This window comes from Lolium perenne, chromosome 6 (assembly GCF_019359855.2).
Source record: "Lolium perenne isolate Kyuss_39 chromosome 6, Kyuss_2.0, whole genome shotgun sequence".
NCBI lineage: Eukaryota > Viridiplantae > Streptophyta > Magnoliopsida > Poales > Poaceae > Lolium > Lolium perenne.
This window is the reverse complement of record NC_067249.2, coordinates 74,569,917-74,587,627: the sequence shown is the minus strand read 5'-3', so window position 1 is coordinate 74,587,627 and position 17,711 is coordinate 74,569,917. Positions and strand designations below refer to the sequence as shown.

General features: G+C 44.5%; 3 protein-coding genes across 4 annotated transcripts; 2 read left to right on the top strand and 1 right to left on the bottom strand.

Moving 5' to 3' along the window:
• The first annotated feature begins 4,646 nt into the window (after positions 1-4,646).
• Positions 4,647-6,179, top strand: LOC127307698 (uncharacterized). 2 transcript variants are annotated; one of them, XM_051338449.1, is made up of 3 exons: positions 4,647-5,130; positions 5,635-5,701; positions 5,829-6,179. In XM_051338449.1, the coding sequence occupies exons 1-3, from the start codon at positions 4,720-4,722 to the stop codon at positions 5,939-5,941; spliced, it is 591 nt and encodes a 196-aa protein (XP_051194409.1). In that variant the 5' UTR covers positions 4,647-4,719; the 3' UTR covers positions 5,942-6,179. The 2 variants fall into 2 exon arrangements, with proteins under 2 accessions (XP_051194409.1, XP_051194408.1); XM_051338448.1 differs by having other exon boundaries at positions 5,826-6,179.
• Positions 6,180-6,313: 134 nt separating this feature from the next.
• LOC127307697 (stress-response A/B barrel domain-containing protein UP3) lies at positions 6,314-8,898 on the top strand. The gene is made up of 9 exons (XM_051338447.2): positions 6,314-6,560; positions 6,669-6,768; positions 6,938-7,065; positions 7,155-7,294; positions 7,392-7,460; positions 7,549-7,687; positions 7,872-7,934; positions 8,055-8,098; positions 8,593-8,898. The coding sequence occupies exons 1-9, from the start codon at positions 6,482-6,484 to the stop codon at positions 8,677-8,679; spliced, it is 849 nt and encodes a 282-aa protein (XP_051194407.1). The 5' UTR covers positions 6,314-6,481; the 3' UTR covers positions 8,680-8,898.
• Positions 8,899-10,915: 2,017 nt separating this feature from the next.
• LOC127307696 (uncharacterized) lies at positions 10,916-15,561 on the bottom strand. Its single transcript, XM_051338446.2, has 3 exons — positions 14,929-15,561; positions 14,404-14,724; positions 10,916-14,164 (listed from the first exon to the last, which is right to left on the bottom strand). The coding sequence occupies exons 1-3, from the start codon at positions 14,963-14,965 to the stop codon at positions 14,112-14,114; spliced, it is 411 nt and encodes a 136-aa protein (XP_051194406.1). The 5' UTR covers positions 14,966-15,561; the 3' UTR covers positions 10,916-14,111.
• Positions 15,562-17,711: the final 2,150 nt, after the last annotated feature.

Genomic DNA, 17,711 nt, shown 5'->3' with positions numbered 1-17,711 from the left:
ATGCATTGAATGCTTGTCTCACTCTTGGAAAGAAGTGGTGACTCAATGGTAACTTGAGGCAAGCTAGGATGGTCAACGAACACATATCTACTACATCCACACCAATGCTATCTTGGTAACAAGTATCTTCTCATGCATACTTTTCTTGTATCCAACCTTATGGTTGCATCTTGGCATGAATCTCTTGATTTGCAAATGTTGTGCTTCTTGCAAAAGTCTTAATGAAACCTCTTTATTGTGAATGTGAGTAATTTGAGATGAGTGCATTTGTTGGGAAGTATTTTAAATCATGCTCATGATTCATCCATCCCAACTATGCATATCTAGCAATTTTATTGCATATCAATTCCTCAAGGCTCTCACGTGTGCAATATAGATGAAAGTGCAAATTTAGTTATTTCTTTTGGTATCCTCGTTTGTGATACTTGTTGCCTTTCTCAAATGCATCACAACTATCTTCTATCCCTTGTTGATATTTGTGATGTATTTCAGTTGTTTGTGGTTGAAGTTCATGAATTACAATAAGATAAAATTGAGCCTTTGGCCATGCTATTAAGCAAAAAATTCTTATTGGTATATTGCATGACTTCGTCTTGGATATCATGCTATATGTCTTGTGTGTCTATTTTTTGTGTGCATGTTTCTTTGTGGATAAATATCTTAGTGATTTTGTCCACTTAGAGAAACCTATACACATAAGAGATGATACATCTCCATTTGATATCTTATTTATTTGTTGCATGTTGATTGGTCATGCTAAGCAATATAATTCATTGAAGACTATGATGATGCTATTTTCTCATCCTTGTAATAGTCCTATAATATGCTTTGTCATGCCTTTCACATATCCTCGTGGTTGAGCCTTTTATTATGGTGCCTCTTACTTGTTGCTCAACCATTTGTTTATTGCAAGTGTTAAGCTTAATTTTCTATCTATGATCTATTGCAAATGTTTGTGTTTTAAATGGTAATGAGGGAGTGAGGATTCCATGTTATGCATATTGTATTCAAATGCAACATTTTAATTTATGCATGTACCTTGGGGAGCTTTATCATTTTATTTAAGGCACTATTTTGTGGTGATCATTAGAGTTTGATTCACTTGGTATTTTTTTTATTTTTGAATGATATTATGGGAGTGATGATTCCATGTTTGTGCACTTTATACTCCAATGCAAATTGTCTAGTTTTGTGCACAAACCTTGGGGAGCTTCCTCATATTATTTAGAGCAATCTTCTTGATCTTATTATAATATCTATCTTTCTTTTGGTATCTTCTTTGTGGTTCATTTGGTTGCTTGCTTCATTTGTTGAAGCTTCTTGACTTCGTTATCTTTTTGCGATCTTTGATCCTATCTATAGTGTGATTCCTTCCGAATATTCGTCATTGGATACGTGCATTTGATTCCACTCAAATTATGATAAATGCACACGCTATGGAGGAACTCTAACTATATTGGCCTTCTAAATTTTTCACCCATTTCGGCAATTGGTGCCAATGGGGGAGAAGTTTGGAGGGTTTAAGGGAATTTGGTTATGTCTTTGCTTTGTGCTTAAGCATGTGCCTTTATTGCATTGCATCTTGTTGCTTTGCATAGTTGAATATTTAGAGGAAACACCACTAGGCTTTGAATGCCAATATATGCAATGAAAGTCAAGATCATTCACACATGCATATATTATGGGGGAGTTTGCTCTATATATTCAACTTATTTGTTACTTAAATTCCTTATATAAACCCTCTCAAAGAGATTGTCATCAATTACCAAAATGGGGGAGATTGAAAGTGCATGGAGCCCCCATGTGTGGTTTTGGTAATTAATGACAATCCCTATGGACTAATGTTTGCATTGAGTTATATTTGTAGGAGTTGTCCATAGGCAATTCTTGAACCATTTGTTGGCTTCAAGGTTGCAATAAGAAGAATTTGATGAAGGATATCAAGTGTCAAGTATGTCTTTAAGATGAAGATGATGTGAGCCCTCAAGTTACTTCAAGACATCAACATGATGAAGTATGAAGAAATGAAGTGCTAGTTCAAGATGAGCCATCTCGAAGAGATCCTTTGATTGACTCTTGACATCCATATGGTTATCATGGATATGTGAAGTTGCGCCGAAGAAGAAGCTCTCCCATGGTGGATTATGGGGGAGCAACCCACAAGACTTCGTCAAGCAAGCACAATCAAGAAAGGCGTTCCATCTTGTTGAGGTCAAGATCGTCATCATCGAGCTCAAGTGGAATGCGCAAGTATAAGGTTTGCTCTTGATAGGGTTTCTTTCTCACCGGTCTCATAGTGTAGTTGGAGACCGGCTTATAGTTTAGTTGCCGTGCTATCAAGAGGGCTCTCGAGTGAGTAACTCGATCGTATCATTCGGAGAGAGCTCAAACCTTTGCATCCTTGCATCATCTTTCTTGGTTGTTATTTGTATCTTATCCATATGGTGTTTTAGAGCTTGTGCTTATTCTCATGACAAGCTCTAGTTCATCAAAAACGGATTCCGCATGAATCACTTGTTGCGTTTTCGATATTGGAGTTTTTCTCGGTTTCTCGTATTGAGAGGTTTCACTCTAAAATACATAGAAAAACCTACCCCACTTGTTCTTAAGCTTTTCACTCTTTGTGGGGTAGCTCTTGTCATCTTCTTTACAACAAAATTGGTTTCACCCAAATCCGAGTTTCCTAACTCAAGTTGTTGCATTTTCGAGGTTGGAGGTTTTACCGGCATGTTTTTTTTAGATAGGTCAAACCTTTCATCATTTGTTTCTATCCTAACTTACTGGACTATGATGGTTCCCTGCATGATCTTGTAGAGCTTTTTACTAGCTTCGAAACGAGCCCAAGATCATCAAAATCGGAGTCCGGATGCAAAAGTTATTCAAGTTTCCGTGAAGCAGTTTTTTAGCCGGAAGTTCCGGTGGCCGGAACTTCCGCCCTACTTCCGCCGAACTTCCGGAAATGACGATTCTGCACGCAGAAAACATACTGTAATCTTTCCGGGGACGCCCTACTTCACCCGGAAGTTGGCCGGTACTTCCGGGGGGCGGAAGTTCCGCCCCAAATGACCGGAAGTTCCGGTTTTGACGAGTTTTGTGCATAACGGGCAGATTTCTCTTGCCCTATTTAAGGGGGTCTTCTTCCCCAAAGTTTCCCATCCGTTTGAGCTCGTTTTTGCCCCATTGTTGACCTTCTTTGAGCTTGCTATCTCCCTCTCCCTCCCATGAATCTTGCATCTATTTGAGAGAAAGATAGAGGAGATCTAGATCTACATCTTCACCAATCAAATCCCTCTCTTTGTGAGGGGAATCCACTAGGTCTAGATCTTGGAGAAATTTGGTGTTCCTCCTCCTATTTGTTCTTCCTCTCTTATTCCCCCAATAGCTTTTGTAGCTTTGTTGGAATTTGAGAGAGAAGTACTTGAGCATCTTTGTGGTGTTCTTGCCATTGCATTTGGTGCATCGGTTTGAGTTCTCCACGGTGATTCGTGGAAGTGAAAGCAATAAAGTTGTTACTCTTGGGTTCTTGGAACCCTAGACGGATTTGATGCCTTTGTGGCGATTTCTTGGGAGCCTCCAATTAAGTTGTGGATGTGTGCCCCAAGCTTTGTGTAAGGCCCGGTTTCCGCCTCAAAGGAAATCCCTTAGTGGAACCGTGACCTAGGCCTTTGTGGCGAGGGTCACCGGAGATTTAGGTGAGGCGCCTTCGTGGCGTTCGGTGTGTGGTGTGAGTACCGCATCTTGGGGTGAGGCCTTTGTGGCGTTGGTGTGCATCGAGCAACCACACCTCAAGGTGAGCCTCTTGTGGCGTTCGGGAGCACTAAGCCACCGCACCTCTCCAACGGAGATTAGCACTCGCAAGAGTGTGAACTTCGGGATAAATCATCGTCTCCCGCGTGTCTCGGTTATCTCTATACCCGAGCTCCTTTCTTATGCACTTTACCTTGTGATAGCCATCGTGCTTGAAGTTATATATATCTTGCTATCACATAAGTTGCTTGTATTGCTTAGCATAAGTTGTTGGTGCACATAGGTGAACCCTTGCTTAGAATAAGTTGTTGGTGCACATAGGTGAACCATAGTATATAGGCTTTGGGCTTGACAAAGTAAACGCTAGTTTTATTCCGCATTTGTTAAGCCCATCTCGTAAAAGTTTTAAACCGCCTATTCACCCCCCTCTAGGCGACATCCGTGTCCTTTCAGCGAGGAAGAAGGCTGCGCGTCAAGCTCGTGCTCAAGGTGAGTCTCCGGCGAGCGGTGGCGCCGGTGGCGATGGATCCGTTGATGGTTGATCACATTTGGGAACTTCCGTGGCTTGAACATTGCCTATGATCGCGTTGTGATGTTAAAACTATGAATTATGCATCACATATTTTGGATGTGCTATGTTTGATGTGAAATTGTTGTGCAAATTGCTGTCTAAAACCCTATTTTGAGGGGCAGGAAACTCGGACGAGCTAGCAGAACCCGTATTATCTGTTTTACGGGGTGGGGATACGGGTTCTGCTAGCTCATCCGAGTTTTCGGCCGGTGAAAACCGGATACAGGGCCCTCTACTCGCGTTTTACGGGGCGAAAAAATACGGGCTGTTAGACATGGTCTTACATTTGTTCGATACAATTTTTAGTTGGTTTGTAGTGTACATGCTTTCGTTCGCATCTCACGCTTGTCGGAGCCAGGGTTGTGAAGATATTGAGGAGGAGGAGGAGGAGGAGGAGGAGGATGGGGGAGCGCCGAGCGGCGACTCGAAGCGTCGCCGCACGTGCATCGCGGCGCTCGACGGCGTTGCCTGCGCAGCACCGGCGGATAGAGATGGAAACGAGGAGCGGCCTGAGCCCCGGATGTGTCGCAAAGCTGGGCGGGGCGTCCCCTGTGCAGCCCCGGCAGATGGAAACGGGAGGAGAAGCGGCCCGAGCTGAAGCCTCGACGGAGGATGGGGAGGGGGCAGGAGTACGGGCACCAGCTCGTTCTTCTCGTTGCGGCAAGCCTCGTGACAGTTTCATGGCGCTGGAGACGACTCCCAAATTCGGGTCCTGCAGCTCGCCTATGGCTGCCGAGGAGGAGGCCCTCGATCAGATGATTGCGCCGCCGGACGAGGAAGATTACCGCCGTGGAAGACGAGGACGCATGGGGGTACGATGAGAGGCAACAATTCGTCTCCTCTGCATGTGCTTCATAGATTCCACCGGAATTGATGTGTATGCTCGCAACATGTTCGATCATATTCCTCGCTGGACATAGCTCAAATTCCACACCCTGGTACACACTCAGCATACCACTTCGGTAGTATTTGATCTTAGGCCTGTTGCCAGCAGAGTGAGGAGGGTGGAGTTCACCACCTTCGCTGATCTGCTGTCCGCTACTGCTCTATGTGATTGCTGCCGACGAGGACTCATTTTTTATGTCATATTGTCATCATTTCTTTGTAGCTACCCATAATGAGGAAAAAGAGGCAGCTTCTTTTATTCGTTTCTTGACTGCTGCACATATTAACGTCCGGTCGATATTCTAGGCTACTTACATAGAAGGTCTTGCCTTTTGTGTTAGTTGTTTGCTGCCAGGGAATGGCGTACTATCACAGCATTATATTTTGACATGCCCAGATGCCCCCACTAACCTAACTCTTTCTTGCAACAGTTGTTTGGGCTTTTACCTTGTGATATTGCTACAAACTGCAAAAGACGCAGAGTGCTCCTTGTCAGATGTAAGTGACGACTCTTTTAAGCTTTCTAGTTCATCTGGCATGTCTGACTAAATATACAGTTGTATACTTGTATGTCAACGCTCTTTGCACTTATATTTGTCTAATCTCCGTGATTTCTGTTTAGCAGATCGCACGATGAACACTCGTGGGTCTGTGTGGCGACGCGCTTTTGGCGTACCCCAGCATCTAGTGCAAAGAAAACAATTGAAGAGGCTGAATGTGATGTGTCACCGGATTTAGGCCAAGTAAAAATAAACAAGTTTGCAAACAAAGCTGAAACAGGGAAATTATTTAGTAGAAATAGAGCTTGAATGGCTCTCTAAGAGGGAATCATCAACTCCTCTCCACAACATGTTCGATTTCTGTTAATGTTAAAAGAAGATGTGCCTGATTCATCCTTTTTGAAAAAATGTCGTTTCCTCCACATTAGGCCTTCAAAATCTGGAAAGAATTAAAACTACTGGTTCAGGTTGGTCGATCAGGTCTCTGGTTTGTAAGGCCCATAATATGGGTTCTGATCCTGTGATAGCGATTGTTTTGTTGTGATCCTTCCTAGTACATTTGTATTATTGGTGCACAAAAAAGTTGATATCAACATTTTCTTGGCCACAAGAAATATCAGGAACTGAGAGAAAGGAGAGAAAAGGACAGGGCAGTACTCTTGAACCACCCACTTCTTGTGAGGTGTTACTCACAGATTCCACACCAGTGCTCCACCACAAAATCCATAAGAACTCTAAACAACAATGAGAGCTAAGGTCCAAGCTCGGCAGTTTCACGATGCTGATGCCATTTCCAGCTCGGATCTCTCAGACTATACATCCTGCCCCAAAGTTCTTTGGATTGCATCACTCCCATGGTAAGAATTCTGGCTGTTTGAGTTCTTGATCTCAGCTTTTCGGTAAAGCTTGATGCTTTTCCAAGTGTATGCATATACACACAATTGAGAAAAATCTTCCTGCTACAGATTGTAGATGGTGGGGGGCTAGAAGTAAGGTGGTTTTTTCCCCTCTCTGTGCAATTGGAGCCGGCAATGGCGCTCCATCTGGTGACAATGTGAAGAAAAGGTGGGGAACTTTGTTTTGTGCTAATAATTTACCTTGAGATCATAAAAATGAAATGGTCATCCTGATATTTACATGATGTAATATATTCATTGAAATGGTGCTGTAGAGAGTTTCATATGGTACAAGCTAGATTGCTAGTGTGCATACTCTAACGTGGTAGCTTTGGCAGAAAGATTGCGGAGCATATTATTCTGCTTAGAACCAACCCAAACATCTCCGATGCTGAAGAAAAGGACATGCTTGATTACTTGTATACATGTCAGTATCAGATGAGAGGGATACTTACAGTCTCATTAGGTCAGAGACTCGTATATATCTATTGATGCATAACTCATTTAAGTGATGAATTGCGCTTCGATGCATTCACATCTGTCTCTTGGATGCAGGCCGCATAGAGGACCCTAATAGTGAGAACTTCACGCATGCTGTCTTCATGCGTTTCCAGCAGAAAGAAGACATTGCAAAATTTCAAAGTAGCGCATACTATTCCAAAGTTCTCGATGGCTATGTGAAACCCGTTTCCTATGTACGCCTCACCATGTAATCTTCTTTACAATTCGTAAACTATACTGATTCGTATGCTTGTACATAGCACTGTGAGTCACTATTTGAATAACTTACAGGCCTTGGTTTCTGTAGATTTTGAATCTGAGGTGGAAGATGACATTATCCCTCTCTTCCGTAGAGGCGAGGTAATATAATTGAAGTTGTGCTAGCATAAATTGTTATCCTCCTTTTGCTTAGCATTGTGTTCGAGCATAGGTTTGTTTTGCCATACAGGATTTTAACTACGGAGTTGAGTTTATGTTGTTAATATCTTTCTCGGAGACTGCATCCAAAGAGGCAGTGGAGGATGCATTAGCTCACCTTCGGAATTTGATCATACAGTACAGTGCTTTTATTGTGCAAGCAACCTTAGGTATAACGAACAGCTTCATTTTGCTTCCGTCTTATTGCCAGTATGATTGTGAATTTCGTAATGCTCTTGGCTACACCTATTTCCGCTGTTTCAGCCATATAGAAAAATATATGGTCACAAAATTTCTCCCGATCTTCTTTTCTTGGTCTGAAAGAACCAACCATGCCATCATGTTTTAAATCAGGTTGCTGTCTTAATCATATCGACAATCGGTACAGTCATGCTGCAGTCATCCGTTTTCCATCACGTAAGTACTCCATTTTTTCTGTTTTAGAATCCAAGAACCACTTAGATGTTAAGCAGAGCTAGATAATGGACATCTTTCCTAACACCAAGACTGATTACTCTACTTTCTTGTTTCCTGCAGTTGACGACTTCAAATTGTTCAAGGGGAGCATCGAGTACAAGGATGTAAGTTTTTTCTGCATTTTCCTCAATTGAAATTTGGGTTTCACTAAATTATGTTCTCAGTGATTTTGGTTGGGGATTGTTTTTCTCATTTTTTGTATCAAAAAGGAAGGAAATATCACGAGTAATACAAGAAAAAATGCTCCATAAATTGGCCTCACTTTTGTGTAAATTCATTTCAAAAAATTAGAACATCCACAACCTGTTGTAGTGTGCGTAAATGAGCAGTAAGTAGCACTGTTTTTTCTGACGGTAATCTCATAGTTATTTTCACCTTTTACCTATTGCACACTACAAACTCCGACTAGGCACAAAATGATTATAATTTACCTGTTGGCCAGCTTCAACTCTGAAAGTATAACCATTTTCCTAGCTTACAGTAAGAATGCGGTAGTATACTGCATCACAGCTTAAAACTATCAGTGCATGCGACTTTCTAGAATGCCTTACTAAGTCATAATCTCGATAATTTTTTTTTTCTGATTTATGAAATGCAGATGTGGGCATCGAAGTTTCATCAGTTCACTACGAGGTCTCTCGACCTGTATTTCATCGTTGACCCTGTGGGCAACCAGCTTATGTAGTTGCGCTTTCGAAATTAATGGACTGGACTGCCTCGGCTCGGTAGAGTTTTTAGTTTTTGAAAGGAAGAGATGTTAATTCCAATTATTCTCTTACAAGTTTGATGTGTGTGTCACCTCACCAATATGCTCCTCCATGCACTGCTATGCTTATAACCGTGTCTAGATTGGTGATCATATGTGAACTCTTTTCATGTGACTAACTTCGGATGATTTGGATGAGTTGCTTGGGGCGGAAAAGTTGGCATCACTTTGCCTTGTTTTGGCTTGATCCCTCTTGGAAGCATGATTCCTCGGAGTGCTTACCCCAATAACGGTAAAAGAAACTAGAATCCAAGAAGAAGGACAGAGTGGGATGAGGGTTCGAGATGCGTGAAAAGCTGGAAAGCGCATTTAGTCTAGAGAAAGGGGTTTATACCTACACTAGATGGACATGCGAGATTCGCCTCGCCGCCTGCATAGCGTTGCCACACACGCGGTTGTTGCGGTACATTGAGGGTGCTTTGATTTCTAACATAGAAGGGTGTAACGTGTCTGTATTTTTTTTCCTTATGTAATAACCGAGGCTTTCTCGGCCGCTTCTTCTCATTGAACGGTCTAGATGGCCGACCGGAGGATAAATACAATTTACCAGCTCGTTACAGTTCATTATAGTTCATAATCGACGAACACATTCCTAGCTAGTTTAGAGCTCTAATATAAGTACTCCATCCGATTCTAAATACTTGTCTCAGATATGATGACCTAGGTAGATTTTAGCCTATATTTTACGTAAATCTACGACAAATACTTACGGCCGGAGGAAGTAGTATTTTTCAAAGTTATTTTCCTAAAATACATTTGCCTCAACCATAGGTACATATACCTAAAAATAAATCGAAGGGTATATTGTGCTCCAAAGTGAGCAATACAAAGCATTTTGTAATATAGTTTGCAAGCTTCGTAGATGCAGTCGTGGGGAGTTACGGTCTTCCTTTTATGTGTTACTCTTAGGTATATGTACACAGGACGATGAGTATCCCTTTTGCCCGGCTGAAGGTTGTAGTGTATAGTGCACACGTCATTAAAGTCGGACGCATGAACATCAGCTGTTTTACCAACCAAAATCCTGGATCACATCACCAACCATTTCAGTAGTGGAGTTCCTGTCAGATGCTACATGAATGGAAATTAGGAGAGGATTTGTTTCTTGAAACTAACAAATTCATCAGAAAACAAAATAGAATATACGGATGCAGCAAGGACCCCGGACCGACAGTTTTATTTCACAGTACTCCTTTGTGCACATGTAAGCAAATCTAGCTACCTGACACGTAGGGAGACAACATGTGGACCATTTGTCGTACGCACATTTGAGAAATCATAGCCAATAGATAGACTCAAAAATGTCGTGATAAAGAAAAACATGTGTAGACGCAAAAAAGAAGAAGCAAACAAAGTAAGCAATCAAACAAAAAAAAAACATGAATATTTTGTAAATATGCAACCTATAATTAGAGGAAGAACTACCCTCAAGGTGCATGGCGGAACGATCACAGGACCACCGGCCAAAGATCTTCAAGAGCGAGGGTCACAAGGCAGGGAGCCAGGGATACACAAAGCGAAGAGCCGCAGCTAGCTCGACTTACAGTTCTGAGGACCATGAACCAGATCAACAGAAGGTGGTGTATATGTGACTCTAAAAATATGTGACTCTAAAATAAGCATTGCATAGCCAGTACTAATTGGTCACCATCTTCTAGCAAATAACAGGAAAATATTAGACAATGCCAAAATTTAAAACAGGGAAAAAAAATGTAACCAAGCAAACACTGGTAGAGAAAGCAATCACTTGAAATTGACCATCAGCTAATCTCCTAGTATCCGATCCAGACGACCCAAAACCGAAACGAATACAGCAACATAGTGGCATACACAAAGCCTTCCTTGGAGCACCTAAAAATTTCCCCTCCCTGATCTGACATAAAGGTATACATTCCAGGTAAAAATTCAGGACATGAAAATAGGTCTGTATCTACGGAACGAATACAGCAACATCGTGGCATACACAAAGCCTTCCTTGGAGCACCTAAAAATTTCCCCTCCCTGATCTGACATATAGGTATATATTAATCTCACGATAAAAAAACCACCAGTTTTAATTTGGTTGGAAGCCGTGAATCCTAATTTTCCATTGGGTTTACCTGGAAAACAAGTTCTAAGAAGTGAATCCTATGTAACACAAACCCATTGAGCAAATAATAAATGGATATCAAGGTTATATGTGCGTTCATAGTGGAGAGCTCTACTACTGTGATCATTTCAATCTCACTCTAACTCTTATCTACTTCACCAATTAACACAATGCAAAGAGTCATGTGGCCACTATACAACAACTTCGTTAGATTAATATGTAGAGCACATATGCATGGCACACCAGATGGAAAAATGATCACCTGTCGCACAGAGCAATAATCTCCGGAATTTTTGTGTTGATGCAGAATTGAGACCCATAGCTTTCTGAGAGGCTTAGCACCATTGGAACAAAATACTCGAGAAAATGTCAACATGAAGGTCACACCGTTAAGAGGAAAGAAATCCAGTAAATAAACCGATATCCTAGGGACTTACAGTCCTATTTTGTGCATGTGCAGCCTGAAACCAGGGCAATCTCAACCTCTTTTGCACTAACTTCTATTAGTATACCATCATTGAGGACATCAGTGTTCTTGCTCCAAAGATCTATTATAGATGTCTCCTAGGATGAACGACACACATAATCGGAATTGTCAGCATCCACACCAAATTTGGAGGACATGTTGACCATACGAAAAGCAGCCTAAAACTTTATCAGTGAGCTGTAAAGTTCACTTTGGTGCTCGACGACCTTTAACAGCAATCGTGACAACATGCAAATTACTGGTCAATATGACAATGACATATGCATGGCCTTAGAAGAGTAGACATTCAGGAAAAAGCAACCAGAAAGCACTGCATATGTACTTGCAGTCTCGTTTCTCAATGTACTTGCAAGGTAAGTGGTGCCATTAATATTATTAAGCACTACTTTCGAATGTGGTAACCTTGTAAACATAGTGAGGAAAATCGTGAGACACAAGATCGATCTCTGTAATATTGTCCATTTCATAGCCCAAGCCTCTAATCAATGGCTGACAGCACAAATGCGATCTCTTTTTGGCTTTATCTCTAAAAATTCATATGAATTCTCTGGTGCTCAACGATGAATTAGAATATTTTTTGAACTAACAAAAATTTCTTTCGTAGGAAGAGAACATGTGATATAAAATTGAGACAATTCTTTCCCTTGGGCATATCTCAAATCCTCCTTTATCACTGAGAGTAGGTTGCTTGTATGGTCCAGACATATCATCATAGTGTAGGTAATTAATATTGTGGTACACATAATCAAAAAATAATCATGACTAACCAGGGAATTTTAATCTTCCTTTGTGACTTCAAGTCAATTAGTATATAATGTTGAAGCTTGGATTAGGTTGCTGCTTTCCCATGGCATGAAGGTCCTGGAGAAGTATGCATTATTTGGCCAGCCAATAGAGTAGTTTACAGGAACACACTTGCCTCTCAAGCTCTCGTAGAAAAATCTTGGTCACATAAGGTCATGATTCCTGTGTAAATAATAAGCAAGATGCAAACCTCATGTACGTAAGTAAAAAAAAAAGCCATTTTCACACACAAAAAAAAGAAAGCTAACCACTGTGATAGTGGGAACGGATAACCATTTCAATATATCAGCATGGATTATAAATAGTTAAATACAAGATGCATATAAGCAAGCAATATACACAATTTACCATCATATTAAAAGTAAGTATGCCATAGTCTTTTTCCACTTTATTTCTGAAGTTATTGTGAGTTGTAACTCTGCTCTGAAAATCGGCAATATCTTATTCAATTTTTCAACAGAATTTTATTTTTATTTCATTACAAACAACTAATAATATATACTCACAAGCTAGCAAACTAATAGTAGATCATTTGGTGACCCATACACGTAACGAAAACTCCGCCAACCAATTCCCCTGAATTTTGGCACCCATTGCCTAAAAATGATGCTATTGTGCTAGCTCATACCATGACGAACATGATCCGCTACATTGTTAGTGATCAACCCCATTGCTAATTGGCTCACTTTGCTACATTAAGATTGCTAATCTGCTCAGTATATATACATTTTAACATATGAGCATTACTTATGCTGGTTTGCAATTTCAACAGCACTAATGACTACTCTTGCTACGCTGACCAAATGCAAAATCTCAACAACAATACTAATCATTTTACAATGACCAATGGCCTTGTCAATGAACATGTCGCTGTCGGCCGCGAGCACGCTGCTGTGCTGCTTGCAGTTCTCCTCTCGCTTAGACATAGCTTCAATGGAAGTTGAGTTTTAACCTCCCCGACGCTGGTCTCACACATGCCTTCTGCATTTGCACCTCACTTCCTCTGCAAGCATCAGCTTTTGGACAGTGATTTATCATCAGTACACTGTGTACGTATTTGCACAAAAATCTACGGGATGCCTTGACTGGTTTATCAAGAATAATTTTGTTGCGTACACGCCAGGATCTCCACGGAACCATCAGCGCCATTAGCCGTTGTGTCTCATTCAGTTTGGCTAGTAGATTCAGCAGCCATTCTCGTGCTGTCCGTGACATCATTTCTTCACTCGGCAAGTTCCAACAGTGGTGCATGCTCGAACAGAGAAAGAAGTCTACATCACCCCCCTAACTATCAGGTTTAGGACACTAAGCCCCCCTAAGTTTGGTTTGGGGTACTTAACCCCCCTAAGTATTATATACCGTGCAATTGACCCCCTCCACCCATCTAGAGTGGTATTGACCGGTGGTTTAGCTGACGTGGATAGTAGTTTAGCACAGCTAGGACGAAAAGATGGTTTAGCTCTGTCTAAATCATCTCTTCTGCTTTCTCTCCCTTCCAGCTGATCGCTGCCGCCCCGCTCGCCCGCTCTGTCCACAGAGCTGCTCGCCAATGGCTCCCACTGTCTGCGGCGCCGCCGCCTCTGCCCGCCGCTGACACCCCCGCGCCTCGCTTCCCTCGTCACCGGAGCAGCCGAGCAGCCCGGGCACCGCTCGTGCTCCGGCCGCTGCGTGCCCCCATTGCCGAGTGCCCGCAACCGCATGCTCCTAGTCCTAGAGGCCTCCGCCGGTGTTCCCTCCGCTGCCCCGGTCTTCCTCTGCAGTGGCCGTGGACAGCATGAGGGCTAGCATCCCGTTGCCTGAATATTTGTTCTTGTTCTGCAGCAAGCTACTGTAGTCTGTATGTCAATGAAGAATTACCCACATGGCCTCATGTGTCCAGCTACTGACGTTGTGCTATTACAGAGATTAACAAGATCATGTCCTGGAATAGCAGAGTTCACTTGATCTGAATTTTTGCTCTCCACTCGATTTTTAGGATTCCCCTGCTGACTCCATGTAAAACATTGGGTTGTCGCTTTGGCCATCTGTGCAAATTCAGAGTTAGCTTTAAGACAATTCAGGGATCCAAGTTTGCCAAACAGAGAAGAACTAAGCTGAGGAAGCAATGGAGCTAGTGATGGAGGGTCACATCCTGGAAGCTGCGAGCATAGGAGATGGCGGGACTTGCTTCACTCCACGACGGCGGCATGAAGCTGTATGCGCGTATGACCAGAAGAGAGCAAGGATTGGGAATACATGGAGATGAAAAAAAAAATTCAGCTACCTGCAGCTCCTTCAGCGTGCACTAGCGGCTCCGCCCGAGATTGAGACACATATGCGTGGTCCGCCACGCCGTTGCAGCTCTCACAGCTGCTGCCCTGCGACGACGGCTCGCCGCCGCTCCGATGACCGTGTCTGTGGTGTGGCATGGGCATCTTCGTAGCGGCGGCCACAGGGCGGGAGGGAACTACTTGGAAGCAGAGCGAGGACGGGGCGCCTGGCCTCCACTGCCCGCCATGGCGCGAGGCGAGGAAGCGGAGCAGAGGAGGCAATGCCACTTTGGAATAGCTGGCGCGTGCCCACGTCATCAAAACCACCTGCAATACTGCTAAAACCACCGTGGGGGTTAACTGTCCGGTTTTGCAAACATAGGGAGGGTCATGTGCCCCAATCTAAACTTAGGGGGGTTAGCGTCCCAAACTCGATAGTTAGGGGGTTATGTGGACTTCTTTCCTCGAACAGAAGAACTGCCGATAGGAATCAGAAAATCAGAGAAAGAAAGTCTCACAAGAAATTGAGAGGGATGAACCTTGTGGCTGGGTCTCAGTTGAGGAAGTCCTCGGCATCGGGCGAGCCTCTTTAGCATTCTCACTCTGTCACCGTGCCCACTGCACCCTGTAAACCTTCCTCCTGTCTCTCACGCGGACGACGCACCAACACCACCACCACAACAGGACCTCCGGTAGAAGCCTCCCGTCATGCCCCTTGGTGGCAGGCAAAGGGGGAACGAACACCCGCCGGCCAGATGGTGGGCCATGATAAAAATATAGTCCACACGAGACACCAAACGGATCTGGTGGAGATAGAGACCGGCAGCGCTGCGAAGACTCGGACGGTGGCATCTCGGTCCTCCTCCCATCGCTACCAAAAGCGGCGGCCGGCACAACCTATTCATCGGCAAAACCTTGCGGTGCCGGTTCGAGGCGATGGGGAAGGCAGCAGATTTTGGCTCCGCCGTCACCCGTTGCAGGTTCCAGTAGGGGCGGGATGAGTGTAGAAGAAGCGGACAGACAGGGAGGAGATCGGCATGCCAACGGATGGGGATTCAGTGACTGGATGTAGGCCAGTCACGCGGTAACTGGACGTCGCATCCGCCGGAGTTCTCCATCCAACGGATTCTAATCAAATGATCCGAAAATTATGCAAATTTATCTTTTTTGCTGCGTTGAAAATATAAAGTATTTTTGATTGAATTTTTTTCGTACTTACAACATGATACGCTGGTAATACGTACATTTTTTATTTTGAATTTTTTGATGATTTTCAAAACAAAAATTCAAAATCAGCAAAAAATTCAAAATAGAAAATATACGTGTTACCAACGTATCATGTTGTAAGTACAAAAAAATTTCAATCAAAAATACTTTGTATTTTCGACGCAGCAAAAAAGACAAATTTGCAAAATATTCGGATCATTTGATTAGAGGCCGTTGGGCGGCGGATGCAACTTCCAGTTACGGCGTGACTTGTCACTGAATCTCCATCCCATGCCAACACCGCAAGGACGGCGAGGCCGAGGCATATGGGAAGGGAAACTGCTGGGCGTCCCCCGGGGATTTGATTTCCCAGCCCCCGGGTCGCCAACCATTGGATCGGCCATTTTGGACGGCCAGATCTGCTCTTGCTGAATGTAGCAAAAAATACCTCTCGGCAGCAAAAACATAACCCGCTTTTGCTACATTGTAGCAAAAAACGGTTCAGTCACGAAATCAAATAAAAAGGCTGAGCTCGCCGGAGACCTCGCCGGAGATCTCGCCGGAGAGCTCGTAGCAAAAAAAAAATGCTATTGTAGCAGAAAAGTGGTAATGTAGCAAAACCCAATATCATCGGAAAAAATTGAGAAGACCTCGCCGGAGACCTCATAGCAAAATTTCTATATTAAAGTAGCAAAACAACAAAATAATTATAGCAAAAAAATTGCATCACAACATTTTTTACAAAGGTCTATATTGTATCAAAAATGTGTAACGCTTGAAGCAAACTCCGTGTACCTAAGGTAGCAACACCTTGAACCGTCGGTAGCAACGTCGAACACATAAGATAGCAAATCCACCCTCCGCTGGTAGCACTACCAGACGCCAAAGGTAGCAACGCCGGCCTCCGACGGCAGCAACAATAGGTACCTAAGGTAGCACTCTCCACTGCGGTTGGTAGCATCGCCAGATGCCGTCGAAGATAGCACCCCTTTACCAGCAGCAGCTTCCTAGCGGAGCCCCGCCTTGGTGTCCCTGCGCTCCTCAACGGCCAGCGCTGCTCGCGACCACGGTGCAGCAGAAATGGGTGATCCCGTCGGCGCAGGACGGACGAGGGCGCCGAAGGCAGGAACGGCTGTCGGAGCATGCCTGCGACGGCACGGCGGCGGGAGTGGCTAGGGTGCGGGGGTGCGGCGGCCCGAGCTCATGCGGGAGGTTCGCTGGCTGGCAATGGGGAGAGCAGGACCTCGGGGTGCCATGGCCGCACCTCGCGGCGGCGCGCGACGGCACCCGGAGCATGGCTGGGGCACGGCGGCGGGAGTGGCTGGGGTGTGGCGGCGCGTGGCAGGGTTGCTACGGGAAGCCCGAGCTCGCGCACGGGGCTGCTCCGTCTCGGCCGCTCCATTGCGTTGCTCGCATCATGGCGGAGATGCGGAGTACATGGTGATGGGGAGGGCAGGTGCCGGAGATGGTGGCCATCGACAAGGGGACACGACGGCTTAGGCGAACGGCGGCGCAGCGGAGGCTTGGGCGAACGGCGGCGCAGCGGAGGCTTGGGCGAACGGCGGCGGAGAGCACGGCGGCGCGGTCATCTCCTCTGCGTGCGTGCGTGAGAACAAAAGTAACAGAGAAGATTAGAGCAAGAGGATAAGGTGAACGTGGTGGGGGCCACCCACGTGGTGTGCAGGAGAGGTGACCCGGACCGGATGATTCCTTCCATCGTGTGGCCAGGAAACCGGAGGTTGCGAACACATCATCCCCCGGGGGCAATTTGTAAAATATTCGGATCATTTGATTAGAGGCCGTTGGGCGGCGGATGCAACTTCCTGTTACGGCGTGACTTGTCACTGAATCTCCATCCCATGCCAACACCGCAAGGACGGCGAGGCCGAGGCATATGGGAAGACGAACAAACCAATCGATTCGATAGGGAGTAGGGACACCATAGGTTTTTTTTCTGGTAAGGGCATCTCCAGCGACCACCGTTTTCGTCTGCGGGGACCGGAAATGCGTGGCCTGCTCCGCGGAGACGTAAACCTAGCCTAAATATGCATCAGGTTTGCGTATCCGCGGACGCGCCGAGCGTCCTCCATTTTTTACCCGGTCCCGCAAGTCAGGG

Excerpts from the sequence above, each read along its gene's own strand:
- LOC127307698 (XM_051338448.1), top strand. The coding sequence starts at position 4,720 with ATGGGGGAGCGCCGAGCGGCGACTCGAAGCGTCGCCGCACGTGCATCG. Across the intron at positions 5,131-5,634 it reads GAAGACGAGGACGCATGGGG|TTGTTTGGGCTTTTACCTTG; the intron begins GTACGATGAGAG and ends TTCTTGCAACAG. Across the intron at positions 5,702-5,825 it reads CAGAGTGCTCCTTGTCAGAT|CAGATCGCACGATGAACACT; the intron begins GTAAGTGACGAC and ends ATTTCTGTTTAG.
- LOC127307697 (XM_051338447.2), top strand. The coding sequence starts at position 6,482 with ATGCTGATGCCATTTCCAGCTCGGATCTCTCAGACTATACATCCTGCC. Across the intron at positions 7,066-7,154 it reads GATACTTACAGTCTCATTAG|GCCGCATAGAGGACCCTAAT; the intron begins GTCAGAGACTCG and ends TCTTGGATGCAG. Across the intron at positions 7,688-7,871 it reads TATTGTGCAAGCAACCTTAG|GTTGCTGTCTTAATCATATC; the intron begins GTATAACGAACA and ends GTTTTAAATCAG.
- LOC127307696 (XM_051338446.2), bottom strand. The coding sequence starts at position 14,965 with ATGCCGAGGACTTCCTCAACTGAGACCCAGCCACAAG. Across the intron at positions 14,725-14,928 it reads AACTGAGACCCAGCCACAAG|TATTGCAGGTGGTTTTGATG; the intron begins GTTCATCCCTCT and ends TGGTTTTAGCAG. Across the intron at positions 14,165-14,403 it reads GCACGCTGAAGGAGCTGCAG|ATGGCCAAAGCGACAACCCA; the intron begins GTAGCTGAATTT and ends GAATTTGCACAG.